Below are 17,170 nucleotides of genomic sequence, written 5' to 3'. Positions count from 1 at the left end.
TTTTAGTGAAGAAGCGAGGTCGTTAAGAAAAAGGTTAAAAAGGGAGGGAGCGAGTACACAGCCCTGCTTAACTCCTCGGTTTATGATGGCAGGATCTGTCATTTCATTCCCTTGTGTTGTTCTTATATGACCGGTATTCTTTGTATAAAGCTTTTTGATCAAGTAATCTGGGTTCTAGGCCCATTGTCTCCAATTTGGTCCATAACAGCCCCCTGTCAACAGTGTCAAAAGCAGCCTTAAAATCTAGGAAGGCCACGTAGAGATGTTCTTTGTGGAGCCGCATGTACTTAGCGGCTAACTGGGATAACATCATGCAATTGCGTAAAGTGGATTTCCTTGGCCTAAACCCTGCCTGCTCTGGGCCTAAGATGTTATATTCATCAAACCAAGTAGTTTATTTAACAGATGTTTAGTGTACAATTTCCCGATGTTTGACAATAGACTTATTGGCCGATAGTTGGACGGGAGCTTTTTAGCACCCTTTTTAAAGATTGGAATAATTATAGTTTGCTGCCATGAGTTAGGCATAATACCATATCTATCTATCATAGTGAACAGTTCCGCTAGTATCGGAGCCCACCACTCTGACTTGGCTTTGATCAATTCAAATGGAATGGCATCAGGGCCAGCAGCCTTTCCTAGTTTCATCTGGTCGATTAAACTTATAACTTTGGTAATGGAGACAGGAGGCCACTCATCCGCGAGAGTAAAAGTGGCATGATTTAAAATAACTAAGATACTGAGCGATAAACTAAAACTAAAGGTTTTAGAGAAAGTCCTGGAAAGTCCCGGAGAAAGCCTTAATTAGCTCCAGCTCGACTCAATGTACCAACTACTTATCAGCAGGAGAGGAGTTCAAACGCCCTAATCTTGGAAGGATGCTGAGTTTCCTGATTTACAGCTGAAAATAGTAGCAGCTGCATTTCTGTGAAAATGTCTAAGAAAAAGAAGCGATTGGCTTCATCTCCACAAGTGAGCCTACAGCAGAATTGCAAGCAGAAAATAATCAAATCAATGTCATGCTTGTTAGGATATCAGTTAAGATCATTTCTTATAAATACATAAATCACATGGCACAATGAATACACACTATTTGAATGGGAATGCCCATCAATTTTGTGGGGGCTTAGCCCCCTCAAATATTTTTTTTGGGGGGGCAAATCCCCCACAGCCCTAGGAGTTGGCTCCTATGTGCCTTGCATACAGAAGGTTCTGGGTTCAGTTCCTGAAATATCTAGGAACAGTTCACAACTCTGGGGCAGAGGCCCATCCAGCAGAATGCTCGGGAGCAGTGGTGTAGCGTGGGGGGTGCAGGGGGGGCCGGCCGCACCGGGCGCAACATCGGGGGGGCGCTCGCACTCGCAGCTCTCTGCCCCTACCTGGCTCACTCACTCTCTCTCACTGCAGTGCTCGCTGTGCGAATCCGATCCGAGCCGCCGGGTCGCCGCCCACTTTGGAGGGGAGGGTGCCAGGTGTGCGGTGCGGTGCGGAGAGAGAGCGAGGGACTATCTGGGGGAGGGACAGTGCAGCGGGGGGGCGCGCAAATTACTTGCCTTGGCCCGGGTTAGGGGGCGCAAATCACTTGCCTTGCCCCGGGTGCTGACAACCCACGCTACGCCACTGCTCAGGAGGGAGCTCAAATATAGCAGGGTCAGCTATAAAGCAAATGAAGCAATTGCCATCTAAAAAGAGAGAGTCCCATAAAAACCATTTATGTTCAGAGTCTAAGATTAGCTAACTGCCCCACTACTGAGACTGATCTCCTTTTTATTGCTCATCCGTCATTGTTTGTGCGCATGACGCTATGTGTCTCTTATCAATTTCTGATCAGTCAAATACAGATTTAATATGTAAACTACTTACAACTTCTCTACTAGCAGCTGCTTGTTTGACCATATCACATATTTGAACTGCCTTTCCGGTTCAAACTACTTAGGAACTGATCCAAATTCCATTAAGAGCAACGGCTGGAAACAGCCGCAGGCACCAGCAAGCTCTGGAGCTACTGCTCAGGCCATTAGCTGCGTTCCCACAGCCAGCAAATGTCACTCGGTGTGCACAGAAGCAGCAGCCTTGGCAGGGAGGAAGAGCAAATTTGTTCTTCTGAGTCAACTTTGCAACTGGCTCCTGAACATTCCTGCACCATAAAGTATGAGGAAGTTACGATGTTATGGAGGCTTTGAACAGGTTTTATACTTTCTCTCTTTGTTTTGGTAAATATTGATTTTATTTTATCATTGTAGGTAAAGGACTCATTGCTTGTGACAACACTTGTATTTTGGAGCTCCATGCCAATCGATGTGGGAGATGGCCTTCTCGGTGGCTGCTCCCAGGTTTTGGAACTCCCTTCCCAAAGAGGATGGACTGGCTCCTTCCTTGTTGTCCTTCCACTGGCAAGTGTAGACTCCTTTATTCCAGCAGACTACGAGGAACCAATTGCTTTTAAGAAAAGGGTTTTAATAATGTGTTACACTGTTTGTGTTTGTTTGCCATAACTACTTGCATTTTAACAGGCCTGTAATTTACACTGTTGCATTCCATTTTCAACAGTAACATTGTACTGTTTGCGCTTTAAGCAACATGTGCTTTATCTGTACAGTGGTACCTCGCAAGACGAATGCCTCGCAAGACGAGAAACTCGCAAGACGAAAGAGTTTTTTTTGTTTTTTGAGTTGCTTCGCAAGACGAATTTCCCTATGGGCTTGCTTCGCAAGACGAAAACGTCTTGCGCCTTTTTCTTAAAACCGTCAATGCATTCCTATGGGAAACCGTCAATGCATTTCCTATGGGAAACCGTGCTTCGCAAGACGAAAAATTCACAAGACGAAAAAACTCGCAGAACGAATTAATTTCGTCTTGCGTGGCACCACTGTATTTGTGTTGATTTATGTGAACTGCCTCAAGTTCCGGGTTCTGGGGGAAAGACAAGATTTATGAAGGATATTGACAAGCTGGAATGTGTGCAGAGGAGGGTGACCAAGATGATCAAGGATCTGGAAACCAAGTCTTATGAGGAGCGGTTGAAGGAGCTGGGTAGGGTTAACCTGGAAAACAGGAGACTGAGAGGAGGTATGACAGCCATCTTCAAGTATCAAACAGGCTGTCCCATGGAAGAGGGAACAAGCTTTTTCTCTCCTGCTCTGGAGGGTAGAATCCAAACCAGGGGTAGGCAACCGAAGGCCTGTAGGCCGGATGCGGCCCAATTGCCTTCTCAATCCGGCCCGCGGATGGTTTGGGAATCATTGTGTTTTTACATGAGTAGAATGTGTGCTTTTGTTTAAAATGCATCTCTGGGTTATTTGTGGGGCATAGGAATTTGTTCATTTTTTTCCTTCAAAACATAGTCCAGCCCACCACATGGTCTGAGGGACAGTGGACCGGCCCATGGCTGAAAAAGGCTACTGACCCCTGATCCAAACCAATGGCTTCAGGTTGCAAGAACATCAAGAAGAACTTTCTGACAGTAAGAGTTGTTTAACAATGGAACAGAATCCCAAGAGAGGTTGTGGACTCTCCTTCTTTGGAGGTTTTTAAGCGGAGGTTGACTGGGCCATCTGTCATGTATGAACTAGTTCAGATTCCTGCATTGCTGGGGATTGAATTAGATGAGCCTCGAGGTCCCTCCCAATTCTACAATTCTATGGTTCTATGAAATAAAATAAATAATGTTGACACTGGGCAGGCACCATCACTGCCTTCCATCACTCACCCCTGCTGACACATGATTTAGTTGCATCTGCCCTTCAATTTGCTTTAGATGTTTTTTGAATGTTTTTGACAGGTTTTTAAGATGTTCTAAATTTGTTTAGGGACGCGGGTGGCGCTGTGGGTAAAAGCCTCAGCGACTAGGGCTTGCCGATCGAAAGGTCGGCGGTTCGAATCCCCGTGGCGGGGTGCGCTCCCACTGTTCGGTCCCAGCGCCTGCCAACCTAGCAGTTTGAAAGCACTCTCGGGTGCAAGTCGATAAATAGGGACCGCTTACTAGCGGGAAGGTAAACGGCGTTTCCGTGTGCGGCTCTGGCTCGCCAGAGCAGCGATGTCACGCTGGCCACGTGACCCGGAAGTGTCTTCGGACAGCGCTGGCCCCCGGCCTCTTTGAGTGAGATGGGTGCACAACCCTAGAGTCTGTCAAGACTGGCCAGTATGGGCAGGGGTACCTTTACCTTTAAATTTGTTTTTATTAACTTTATTTGTTTTTCTTGTTGTTGCAGAAATGCCTGCCCCCCTGGACTCCTTCCGAAAGAAGGACAAGATACAAATGTAATAATTAAAATTAATGAATTAATGAATAATAAACAAAAAAAATTAGATTAAACAGTTGTAAGAACTGAAACACAGCCATCTTCAAAATTTGCACATATCCAAATTTGCAATACGGTTTTCCAACTAACAATGTTTACAGAAAATGCAGGTATGAGGGGAAAACATGCATTAAAATAAAAATGTAAGTGAAAATAACATTCAAAATTGCATTATATTCGAAGAAATTACTTGCATAAATGTGTACTTCAGTTAAGACTGTGTTAAAAATGCATTTATTGGGAGTAATTCACTCAAAAATGATAAAGATTTTTTTAAAAAAAGAAAGTCACAAATTGCTGCAGAAATATGGGAAACTGAATATAAGATTGAAAAAAAATAGAATTTGCGAGAAATGAAATTGACAGATCCTTCCATCCCCAGTCTAGATTCCACTTTATCAGAGGCATGAAGTGTTAGCTTCAGCTTGCATTTGGGCATGTATTTATAGGCATACATGGAGAGGGAGTACATAAATCCAGTTATCTTTCAGAAAAAATGATCCATCCCGGAACATAGAAGATCACTGTTCTAGGGCATCCTCCTAATTGTACAGAAACAAAAAACAGATCCCTTCTACATACATACAGTGCTTTTTTTTCTTTTTTAAAAAAGTTTAGGAGTACTGTACTCTCATTTTCCTACTCATATTGAAATACTGCCCCTCAATGAGGCCAAATTTAGATTCACAAAATGCTTAGAGGTATGCATACACCTGAGTCCCCCCAGAAAAAAAGCACTGCATACATATTATGTTAGTAAATGTCAAAAGATACCCTACATGCTTAACTGGGAGCAGGTGCCTTCTCAGTAGTGGCACCACAACTGTAAAATTTCCTTAAAATACCTAAGGAGAGCCCTGTGAGATCAGACAGAAGTCCTATTAAGGTACCTCAAGACTTTTATTTTGTAGGAGCAATTCAAGCACATACCTAAAACTTAGGATCCATCTGCACTATAAGATGTAAAACAGCACCATACCACTTTAAACCATCATGGGGATTGTAGTTTGTTATGGGTAAGGTAAAGGTAAAGGGACCCCTGACCATTAGGTCCAGTCGTGACCGACTCTGGGGTTGCGGCGCTCATCTCGCTTTATTGGCCGAGGGAGCCGGCGTACAGCTTCCGAGTCATGTGGCCAGCATGACTAAGCTGCTTCTGGCGAACCAGAGCAGCGCATGGAAACACCGTTTACCTTGCCGCCAGAGCGGTACCTATTTATCTACTTGCACTTTGACGTGCTTTTGAACTGCTAGGTGGGCAGGAGCAGGGACCAAGCAACGGGAGCTCACCCCGTCGTGGGGATTCAAACTGCTGACCTTCCGATCGGCAAGCCCTAGGCTCTGTGGTTTAACCCACAGTGCCACCCGCGTCCCTTGTTACAGGTACTAAGAGTTATATGGAGACCTCTCTTCCCCTCACAGACTTACAATTCCCAGAGTGTGGCATCTTCCTTGCTTCTCAAATCTATCCCATTAGAGCTTAACAAGAGTTACTTACAATCACAAGAGCTGAAAACCAATGGTTGACGGCCCAGTTCCCCATCAGAGAGTCTGCGATGTCTCTTATCTGGCACACCTGTGACCCTAGGAGAGCTTCCTTTTTTGGAACTGTTCTCAGGAGTCCTTCTGCCTGTAGAGTCTCCTTCTGGGAAATAGAAAGTTTGCTTCTTTTCACCTGCTTCATTGATTTTATGAACTGGGCGGGGATGTGATGTCCTAAGCCAAGCCCATAAGTATTGTTGGGTTTTCCCCTGCTCAACTTTTTAAAAGGAAATGGTTGTGCGTGCTGTGTGTGTGTATTAACTCCAAAAGCTACAAAAATTATTTCTCACCCACTTCAGTTCTGGTAAGTACTTGTTTAGAATAATCAAGATGAGTTGATTATAGATTCATTATAGATAAACACTTTCTATGAAATAATTTGAGTACTTCTAAGTGTTTCTTTCATGTAAACATTGTAGTGTGCTATCTAACCACAGCAAAGGTAAAGGCCCCCCTAGATGGTTAAGTCCTGTCAAAGGTGACTATGGGGTGCGGCACACATCTAGCTTTTCAGGCCTAACCGCAATAACTTCTCAAAGCAATTTAGAAACATAAATCCTTCTAATAAAGGGCTCCTCCAGACATGTGATATCACATCCACAGCCGACATTTAAAGCACTCTCATGCCACTTTAACCGTCATGGCTTTCCCCAAAGAATCCCGGGAACTGTAGTTTGCTAATGGGTCTTCTAACAATTCCATTTAAAGTGGCATAAGAGTGTTTTAAATGTGTGGTGTGGATGTGACACTGTTTATTTGCATTCATCCTGATTTGCTTGGTAGTCAGCAGCCTTTATTGAGCATTCATCCTCATCTTGGTTGTGGGGTGCTTAAACATATTCCTTTTCATCGTTTGTTGTTCCGACACCTTTTAATGCATTTGCTCATCATTTTTCTAATAGCAAAAAACTATGGGGTGAAGGTGGTTCATAATGGATTTGTTGTGTTAGAGCAGCAGCGCTTTAATCCACATCAAATGCACAAACTTGAAGTTCCAGTATATCCTTGAGTCCCTTCTACAAAATAATGTCAGTCTGGACCTTGTGTTATCATGACCCTCTGTTATCATGGGCAGGATGCTGGCATAGCAACAGCAGGGATCATTCAGGTTGTAATGCAACATAGGGGTGGGGAAGCTGTTTGGTTCCACAAACCATATCATTATCAGGATCCACTCCACAGGCCAAATTTGACATGGTTGTGTGTACCCAGCTGCCCAACATCTGGTATCCTCTCTGGGGATTTACACAGTGCCCTTTGAAGCATCCTCCTTTAGGGGAGGTTATTTCAAACAGAGAACTCAGATAGAGAAAAGCAAAGAAAAGCGTATTACAGCGGTACCTCAGGTTAAGAACTTAATTTGTTCGGGAGGTCTGTTCTTAACCTGAAACTGTTCTTAACCTGAGGTACCACTTTAGCTAATGAGGCCTCCCGCTGCCACCACGCGATTTCTGTTCTCATCCTGAAGCAAAGTTACCCAAGGTACTTTTTCTGGGTTAGCGGAGTCTGCAACCTGAAGCGTCTGTAACCCGAGGTACCGCTGTATATGTGTTGTATATGTGATATAACACTGTGACACCAGATGGCACTGTGCAGTCCTGTCTTTACCAACCAGATTTCCCTGTATGAGTTTACAACGCGCTTATCTGAATCGCTTCTTTGAGGTGTCTAGATTGAGCCAGAGCTTTGCAGTCAAGCTATTTAAGGCACCCTGTGACAGAGCTATAATGTTGTTATGAGTTGCAGGGGATGCGGGGATAGGCTGTACACTTGAGCCTCCTTCTAATTCCTGGATCCAGCAGGCATTAGCTCAGTTGGTAGAGCATGAGACTCTTAATTTCAGGGTCATGATTTCAAGCCCCACGCTGGGCAAAAAGATTCCTGCATTGCAGGGGCTTGGACTAGATTACCCTTGTGGCCCCTTCCAACTTTACAGTTCTTTGATCCTATGAATTCCTATACTTAGAGGGCCATCACCTGACCAGGAAGTTAGCCTGGCTTTACTAGGAATTCATGTTAATGCTGTGAACCCCTAGACTGGATAAACATCTGGAACCACTTGGAGATTGGGATGGCATGCAACAAAATACAGAATGGCTTAACAATCAATCCCTCTTACAAGGGAACTGTGGGATCTGTAACTCTGTTGGGGGAGGGGGTCCCCTAACAAGTCTCAGTACCAGTGTTATTTTTCTAGAAAAAGAAGTGCTGGAACTCACCATGAACTCCTCCCTTGTTCTCTTATAATGGCAATGGCACCCACATGAGAGGGGCCAGAACTGAGTTCAGTTGAGTTCTGGCTGGGGGGGAAAGCCCTACTCAGTACCCTTAAGAATTATTTGGAGGAATGACTGTTTAAAGCGGTACAATGGTGCTTTAAATGTATAGTGCAGTTATGTCATTAGTCTGGAGCAGATGTGAGTTTCACATCATATTGTTGATGTCTGTCTACATCTCTTTGTGTGTCCCACATCAGAAGCATGAATAGCTGCCGTCCTGTATTTCTGAGTGTCCTAAAATCTCTTAAATATTTCTTAGTCAATAAGAGTGTAGAACCTGAACACTGGACTTAGCTGCCAAAATAACTGCTACTTCTCAGCTTTCACAGGTGCCTTCCACAATACATTTGCACTCCAAAACATTGAGGTTAGAATAATTTACTGTGTACTTTGGGTGGGTATAGATTTCTTGTAGTGATAAAAAATTCAGGCATGATTTATTTTAATTTTACAATGTTTGTCTGCCCTTTTAATGAGTGAAGACCAGCCTTTTAACGTGACAAGTTTAATGTAGCAGGTAAAGTAGGAATACTGTGTTTCTCGAATGTTCTTTGGGAATGACTTGTTTTTTAAAAATAGAACAAGGATATGAAAATTTTATTGCTATACCCAGCAATGGCATGGTCACTGCTGCCTATAAATATTGCCTATAAAGACCCAATTAAAAGCAAAATAAAACTTGAGCTATAGAAGGGTAAGTATAGACCGGGGTCGGCAAAGTATTTGGGGCTTGGGCCGGTTCACGGTCCCGCAGACGCCGCGGTGGGCTGGAGTGCACACACGCATGTGCAAACGCTATTTCCAGCGCTCCTTCCGGCGCAGAGGAGGCATGCGCAGGTTTCCATTGGCAGCAGGAGCTTCCTGTAGCCAATGGGAAGCTGGTCAGCGTCGTGGAAGGCAGTCCCCGCTGTGCTCTGTGCTGATTTAGTGCGGTGCACAGGAGCCAACCGAGTGGGCGGCAGGGGTCCATGGGCCGGTTGAATGACCCCCATGGGCCTTAGGTTGCCTACCCCTGGTATAGACTTTATCAATCACCTTCACAGCAGAGCCACTTCTTGCTTTCAGAGAAGGGTCTGTTTGAACTGGCGAATTATGACGGAAGTGGGAAGAACTGTAGTCAGGGACTTTGAGCTGAGTAGTAGTTTTCAGTCTCCCTTCCCCTACTGGGGAAAGCAAAAGGATGCTGATCAGCATACATACATATCTATCTATCTATCTATCTATCTATCTATCTATCTATCTATCATCTATCATCTATCATCTATCATCTATCTATCTATCTATCTATCATATATCTATCATCTATATCTATCTATCCATCTATCTATCATCTATCTATCATCTATCTATCATCTATCTATCTATCTATCTATCTATCTATCTATCTATCTATCTATCATCTATCTATCTATCATCTATCTATCTATCTATCTATCTATCTATCCATCCATCTATCTATCTATCTATCATCTATCATCTATCTAATCTCTCTAAAATATAGGTAGTAGGGGTGGAGGGCAGATTTCTTTGGTTCTGCAAACCAACCTAGTTTATACATCCTGGACTAATAAGCAAAATGCTTATCCTTTGGAACTCAATACTTCTAATTTTGTGATGCAGTTTTGTAACCCCCCAAAAATGTAAGAATGTCAAAAGAACCTGCTGGGTCAGGCACATGGCCTATGTAGTTCAGCCTCCTGTTCCCCAGTGGCCACCAAGATGCCCATGGGAAGCCCACAAACAGAACCTGAGTACAACAGTGCTCTCCCCACCTGTGATTCCCATAAATTGGAATCCAGAACCATTACTGCCTACGGTCATGGAGGCAGAGCATAGTCATCATGGCTAATAGCCATTGATAGCCTTCTGTTCTGTGAATTTATCTAATGCAGTCATACCTTGGTTTTCAAACAGCTTAGTTCTTGAATGTTTTGGCACCCAAATGCTGCAAACCCAGAAGTGAATGTTCCGGTTTGTGACTCTATTTTTGGAAGTCAAACATCAGGCGGGGCTTCCACGGCTTACGATTGGCTGCAGGACCTTCCTGCAGCCAATCAGAAGCCACACTTTGGTTTCTGAACATTTTGGAAGTTGAACAGACTTCCAGAATGGATTCCGTTTGTCTTCCAAGGTACAACTGTACTCTTTCTTTATACTCTTCCTATTTTCTATAACCTCTAGGTTGGATTACTGCAATGTATTATATGTGGGGCTGCCTCTGAGAACAGTTCAGAAGCTTCAACAGGTGCAGAATTCAGCAACCCGGATGCTCACTGAGGCAAGATGATTTGAGCATATTACACCAATCTGGGCTTGACTGGGAAAACCTGGCTTATATTTGATTATGATGAGTTACTTCTGAGGCATGCATAGGAACACACCACAATTTTAAGGTTTAAAAGGTTTGCCGCTACCAGGAAGTTCAGAGATAAATCTCTGTGATCAATCTATTCAAATTAGTGCATGAATACTAGCTTCAGGTTTTAATGAGAGCAGAGGGGAATTCAGCATTTTTATGTGTGTGTTTTCAAGGGTCAAAGGTGTCATTAACTAACAAGGGGGAGAGAGCACGAGAGAGAGAAGGAAGGCAATTTACTACTATTTCTCCTTGGAGTACTGGATCCAGATGGTACACTAGATTACACGCGCTTGTTAGAGCTCTCCTCAATTGTATGTTGGGGGCTCCTACTCCTTTTAACTTTTTTAACTTTTTAATTTTGTAACTTTTAAACCCTCTTCTTATCGAAAGTAGGGAATGTTTTATGTGTTTGGTAACCTGGGGTCTTATATCAGAGAACTTGTGAAGTTGGCACCATAAATTAGATCTAACAAAGTCGAACAGCTTAACAGCTACCGCCCAGCCTATTTCAAGGACTCGTAACTCTAAACAATTTTAATTAATCTTCTGAACTTTTTTCCAAACTGACTGTGACACAGGCTTTGACTCGGCGTTTTAAATGAACTAAGGGAGGTGGAGAAAGGTTATTGCTACCGAAGAGTGTTCTATTTGGGCTTGCCTCTACCTTCTTAGCTTGTGAATCCAACTGTCCTGCATGCCAGCAGTACAGTGGTACCTCGGGTTAAGAACTTAATTCGTTCTGGAGGTCTGTTCTTAACCTGAAGCACCACTTTAGCTAATGGGGCCTCCCGCTGCCACTGCGCCACCACTGCACGATTTCTGTTCTCATCCTGAAGCAAAGTTCTTAACCCGAGGTACTATTTCTGGGTTAGCGGAGTCTGTAACATGAAGCGTATGTAACCTGAAGCATATGTAACCCGAGGTACCACTGTACTCCTAACTGAAACAGACTGATTAAATGGTCAGCATGGAGCCTGGGTCGAGATATATTACTCAACTGAAAGGCATCTAGGGAAGCCGGGGGGGGGGGGGTCCACTCTCAAGACGCCAGAGACTCTGAAGCCACAGGGCTGGCAGCTGGCTGTAGCAGAGGAGGTAACCAACAGAACTTATGTGAGGCCAAGGCTCTCAGGGGCCTTTGTGGTGAGGGCCTTCCACCTGGGGATGAGTCGACATCCGTTCTTCAGGTGGCAGCTGGAGTTTAGGATGAGGCCAATTCTGAACCTCTCAGGTCTCAAGACACCCAAGATTGAACCTACCCAGGTGGCAGCTGGAGGATGGTCAGTCCTGGAGGTAGCAACACTGGTGGCTCCCACCCTGGCATGGAGAAGGATGATGCAATGGAGGCTCCCCCACCCCCACCCCCGGAGGTATCATCCCATGGCCCTGAGAATACCAGCTGTGGGGAAACCTGAGGACTCCTGATGCCAAGGGGAACACTTTCTCTGCCACTACAAGTGCTAGCGCAACAGCAAGGGGAGGGCCCCCTGAGACCATCGGGCACAGCATCAACATCGAACAGGGCATTTACCGAGCCTGCCCCTCCTTCCTGTGCCTGTCCCCTGATGTTGCCTGATTGTCCAGGCTGGCAGATTCGGAGATCATTCGAGTAGATTCAAGCTGGTGTGTGATGCTACAAGAACTTCGTCTGCTACAAGAACCCTTTTTCTTTCTTTTTTCTCCCCCCCCCCCGCCCCCTTCCTTTGCCATCTGCTTTAGTTCTTATAGTCCATTGTTTCATGGTTATATTTAAGTTTTTCTTGTTTACTGTTAGATGCTTGATTGTTGTTCTCCTACTATTTAGGTGGTTTTTCTTCCCTGAATGTATGTTATATGGTAGTTCTGTTTAGCTGTGGAATGTTTGGTGTTTTATTTTCCAATTTAATTAATTAATTACCGTCCGGTTTCGAATCTTCCATTCCAGGGTAAGGTGATTGAGAGAGCGGTATCTGAACAGCTTGGTGGGTTTCTAGATGAAACATTGGCTCTGGATCCATTCCAATCTGGCTTCCGCTCTGGTCATGGGATCGAGATGGCTCTGGTCGCCCTAACAGATTATCTCCGTAGGCAGCTGGATCGAGGCGGGTTGGGGCTGCTGATTCTTCTAGACCTGTCAGCAGCCTTTGACATGGTCAGTCATGAACTCCTGGGCCACTGCCTCACCAATGTGGGGATCCAAGGCACAGTCCTTCAATGGCTGCGTTCGTTTCTCTCTGGTCGGGGACAGAGGGTGGTGCTTGGGGGGGGGTTGTCATTGCGCCACTCCTTGGTGTGTGGAGTGCCTCAGGGTGCGATACTCTCTCCGATGCTTTTCAACATCTTTATGCGCCCCCTCGCCCAGCTTGTCCGGAGTTTTGGGCTGGGCTGCCATCAGTATGCTGATGACACCCAACTCTATCTGCTGATGGATGGCCATCCTGACTCGGCCCCAGACACACTGATCAGATGTTTGGAAGCTGTGGCTGGATGGTTACGTGGGAGCCGGCAATGCCCATCTCTTGCGGGGGCGCAATTAGTGCCAGCATCATCCGTTAAGAGTTTGGGTGTAATCTTCGGCACCTCCCTTTCTATGGAGGCGCAGATTGCAGCTATAACAAAGGCGGCATTTTTTCTGCCAGGCTAAGCAGCTGGCTCCTTACCTCTCTTGCCCTGACCTAGCCACTGTGATCCACATAGCAGTCACCTCCAGACTGGATTATTGTAACTCACTCTACATGGGGCTGCCCTTGAGACTGACCCAGAAACTCCAGCGGGTGCAGAATGCCGCAGCGAGACTCCTTACAGGGTCCTTGCTGTGGGATCATATTCACCCAGTGCTATACCAGCTGCACTGGCTCCCGGTGGAGTACAGGATCAGGTTTAAGGTACTGGTTTTAACTTTTAAAGCCTTGTACGGCCTGGGGCCCTCGTACCTATGGGACTGCCTCACCTGGTATATCCCACGGAGGACCTTACAGTCTTCAAACAGAAACATCTTAGAGGTCCTGGGCCACAGGGAGTTTAGGCTGGCCTCAACCAGAGCCAGGGCTTTTTTGGCTGTGGCTCTGATCTGGTGGAACGCTCTGTCACAAGAGACAAGGGCCTTGCGGGACTTGACATCTTTCCGCAGGGCCTGCAAGACAGAGCTGTTCGACCAGGCCTTTGGCCAAGGCACAGCCTGACCCCCTCCTTTGGTAATCCTCACAGAACTCTAGCCCAATGGTTGCCATTAATTTGATTTGAACTGATTTTATAATGAAATGATTTTAGAATGCTGTATTACTTTACTGTTGTTAGCCGCTATGAGCCAGGGTTCGGCTGGGGAGGGCGGGATATAAATAAATTATTATTATTATTATTATTATTCAATTCTTTTCTCCCTGGCCCCAAAGGGACCTGGACAGGTTTACTTGGACTTCCAACAAAGGTCCTCTTGCATCTATTGGTTAAGTCTCAGGAAGCAAAGAATAGGAATAAATGGACAGTTATCCAAATGGAGAGATGTAAAAAGTGAAGTCCCTCAAGGTTCAGTATTGGGGCCTGTACATTCCAACTTTTCATACATGATCTAGAGTTAGGAGTGAGGAATGAGGTGGCCAAGTTTGCTGATGATATTAAATTGTCCAGGTCATTAGAACAAAAATACAGTGAAGCGCTCCAAAAGGACCTCTCCCAACCTAAGTGAACAGGCAGAAAATGGCAAATGTGATTAAATGTCAACAAGTGTAAGGTGATACGTGTTGGAGCAAAAATATCTTAATTTCACATACATGCTCACCAGGAATGAGACCTTGGAGTCATTGTAGATAGCTTGATGAAGATTTTGATGCAGTGTGCAGCAGCTGTGAAGCAGGCAATTTTCATGCTAGGAAAGGAATTTAAAATAAAACTTTTGCTAGCATAATGCTATTATGGTCACTTCACCTCAAAATGGGTGTTGTACGGTTAGAAAATGATACAACTAGAATTAGACACAATTGTTGAGTGACAAAATGTAATGTTGTTGTTGTTTAGTTGTTTAGTCCGCCACTTTGTGACCCCATGGACCAGAGCACGCCAGGCACTTCTGTCTTCCACTGTCCCCCGCAGTTTGGTCAGACTCATTTTATAGCTTCAAGAACACTGTCCAACCATCTCGTCCTCTGTCATCCCCTTCTCCTTGTGCCCTCCATCTTTCCCAACATCAGGGTCTTTTCCAGAGAGTCTTCTCTTCTCATGAGGTGGCCAAAGTAGTGGAGCCTCAGCGTCAGCATCTGTCCTTCCAGTGAGCCCTCAGGGCTGATTTCCTTCAGAATGGATAGGTTTGATCTTCTTGCAGTCCATGGGACTCTCAAGAGCCTCCTCCAGCACCAAAATGTAATATTTAAGCTCAAAAAAATATTAATGGGGGGCGGGGAGGATGAATGTTCATTGTTGTATAACCTCCCCACAAACAGTGCAGAAAGAAACATAATTTGCAGGTGCCTCCCTCCCCGATAGCGAATACTACTAATGCTCTCTGGCATGATTTCTGTTCCTGACCTCCAGCAAACATAGAAGTGCAGTAATTTCTACTCCCATTTCTATTGCTGATGGAATTCTCCAGCATCTCAGACAGTAAACTTGCAAGTACTTCTAAGCAAAGTCTTACATTGCTGTTTTGTTTTCTGTGGTTTGATTTGTTTGTAATTTCCATGGTTTTTCTTGCCCGGAAGAACCTTGGGCAAGATAGTGCTTGTACGCACTCTACAGCTAGTAGAGCTGAACTGAAAGTTGCTTCCAACTTATCACACACACAAAAAAAACAACTCAGAATTTTTCCTCTGCCACTATTGTGAAATAGTCTCCAGATCATTTTCTTAAGTAGGATACCTGCCAAGTATTTGACATCCTACCACATTTTGTTTCAGTAGTTGACCTTTCACAATATTTAATGCCTGTTGTGTAATGATTCAACAATATTTTACGGTTGGCATTCAATAATATTTAGTGTTTGATTGCATACTATGGTTAACATGAAATAATATTTGGCACTTGATAGCATTTGACAGACAACATGCATTTAGGATTTGACAGCTTTTGAGATTCCATATTTGATATCTGCTGAGACACAATGTGAATAAAGCACTCGAATACTGAGGTAAAATTTCAAATTCAAAATGCATATTTCAGTGTTGGGAGTTCAATATTTCACATTCCGAACAGGAATAGCAAAACTTGAAATTCTGGACAATTTCAAACTTTCTTTTCAGCTCTACATTTTTGCTCTAGGTCACAGTGGGGAAAGTGGGGCAGCACCCAAAACCAAAAGAAGTTGAGGAAGGGCTAAGTTTGTAAAATGGTACTTTAAAAAAAATCAAGCCATCAAATAATATAATTCTATATAATAGCAAAAAGCCCAATACACTTGAGATCAGAATGTTAACAGAGGAAACTGCCTTCTACTGAGTCAGAGAATTGGTCTATCTAGGTCAGTAGTGTCTGCACGGACTGGCAGCAGCTCTCCAGGATGTCAGACGTACAGCAGAATATTTTCAGACCTACCTGAGGATGCAGGGAATGAACCTTGTAACTTCTGTGTGCAAATCAGATACTCTACCATTGAACTATGGCCTTTCTGCAACCTTTAATACAAACACATTGGGCATTTCAGTAATGATATAACTATATTGTTTTAAAAAGTTCAGTTATTCTTATTTTGAGCACCGCTCTGAGGCCTTGCATCTTTCTCGGCTTCTAGCCTAAACCAAATCACAGCTGCCATCTAGTGGTTGATTTCTGCATCTTCCCAGTTTTAGACTGAAGACGCTTACTAAACCCATGTCGACCCGAGATTCCATAAAATACCATTCTGGAAAACATGTGGGCCCCAGTTCTATTATGCTACTCTTACTGCATTACAGGATCAAGGACCAATCTTTTGAGAAAAGAGCTCCTCTTCATCTCTTTCATTTCAAATCCGGAGAAAACTGAAAACACTAACTTAACGTTCCAAAACCACCTTGGCTGCTGCTGCTCTCTGTTTTGGGCACCTGATAAGCATGAGGCTTACAGTAAAACATGAGCAATATATTATTGTACTTATTAAATCAAGGGTGTTATATTTATTTATCTTAATGACGCACGGATAGGGAACAGAGGGGCCTTCAAATGTTATCAGACTCCAACTGTCATCAGCCCCAGACAGCATGGCACAGCAACACTTTCAGGTCATGTGGGTTTCCCTTGCTGATTCCAGTATCCTTCCAGTCAGACCTCGAGGCAGGGATAGTCCTCAAACGACGACTAAACCTGCCTCCTTGGTAATGAGATGGTCTGGTCTTAGCATAACTTCTCCTCCTGCCCATGATCACTGAGATTGGGTGTCCCAATACCTCCCCCCCCCCCCCCGTGGAACCTGCCCCAGCCATTCTGTTGGCTGAGGCCCACTCCCAGGCAGCCCTGACCTCTACCCTTAAAAGGCAAAAATATAGTAACTTAACAGAATTAAAAAATAAATAAAAACAAAACAAGAAACAATTATGTTAGATTAAATTGCTCCCCACCCTGACTAAATACTTATCCCACCCCAAGCAGAAATAAAATAATAAAATAATATATTATAAAAAACAACCACCACCATTTAAGGTGCAGCAAATTAAAAGCACTTAAAACATTTAAAACCATTTTTGTCACTTGCTGCAGGTAGCTGCTCAGGCCTCTAAACTGTAGTGGTGAGTGCAGGCCATGCC

General features: G+C 44.3%; 1 protein-coding gene across 7 annotated transcripts in view; it reads right to left on the bottom strand.

Annotated features, from left to right (window-relative positions):
• NOX1 (NADPH oxidase 1) overlaps positions 1-17,170 on the bottom strand; it is a 40,293-nt gene extending 23,123 nt beyond the window's left edge. The window contains exons 1-6 of one of the 7 annotated variants that reach the window (XM_083424325.1): positions 17,059-17,170; positions 15,984-16,063; positions 14,239-14,325; positions 5,800-5,946; positions 4,178-4,233; positions 3,710-3,807 (exon numbers count right to left, since the gene is read on the bottom strand). In XM_083424325.1, coding sequence (XP_083280451.1) covers positions 3,710-3,736 — 27 coding nt within the window. In that variant the 5' untranslated portion in view covers positions 3,737-3,807; positions 4,178-4,233; positions 5,800-5,946; ... (1 more) ...; positions 15,984-16,063; positions 17,059-17,170. Of the gene's footprint in view, positions 1-3,044; positions 3,085-3,709; positions 3,808-4,177; positions 4,234-5,799; positions 5,947-9,157; positions 9,286-14,238; positions 14,326-15,983; positions 16,472-17,058 lie in introns of those variants that run through there. The other 6 variants (XM_083424322.1, XM_083424323.1, XM_083424321.1 and 3 more) reach the window with 6 other exon arrangements.

Source organism: Podarcis tiliguerta (assembly GCF_965153285.1).
Source record: "Podarcis tiliguerta genome assembly, chromosome: Z".
Taxonomy (NCBI): domain Eukaryota; kingdom Metazoa; phylum Chordata; class Lepidosauria; order Squamata; family Lacertidae; genus Podarcis; species Podarcis tiliguerta.
The sequence above is the reverse complement of the archived record's forward strand: the minus strand, read 5'-3'. Positions and strand labels throughout refer to the sequence as shown.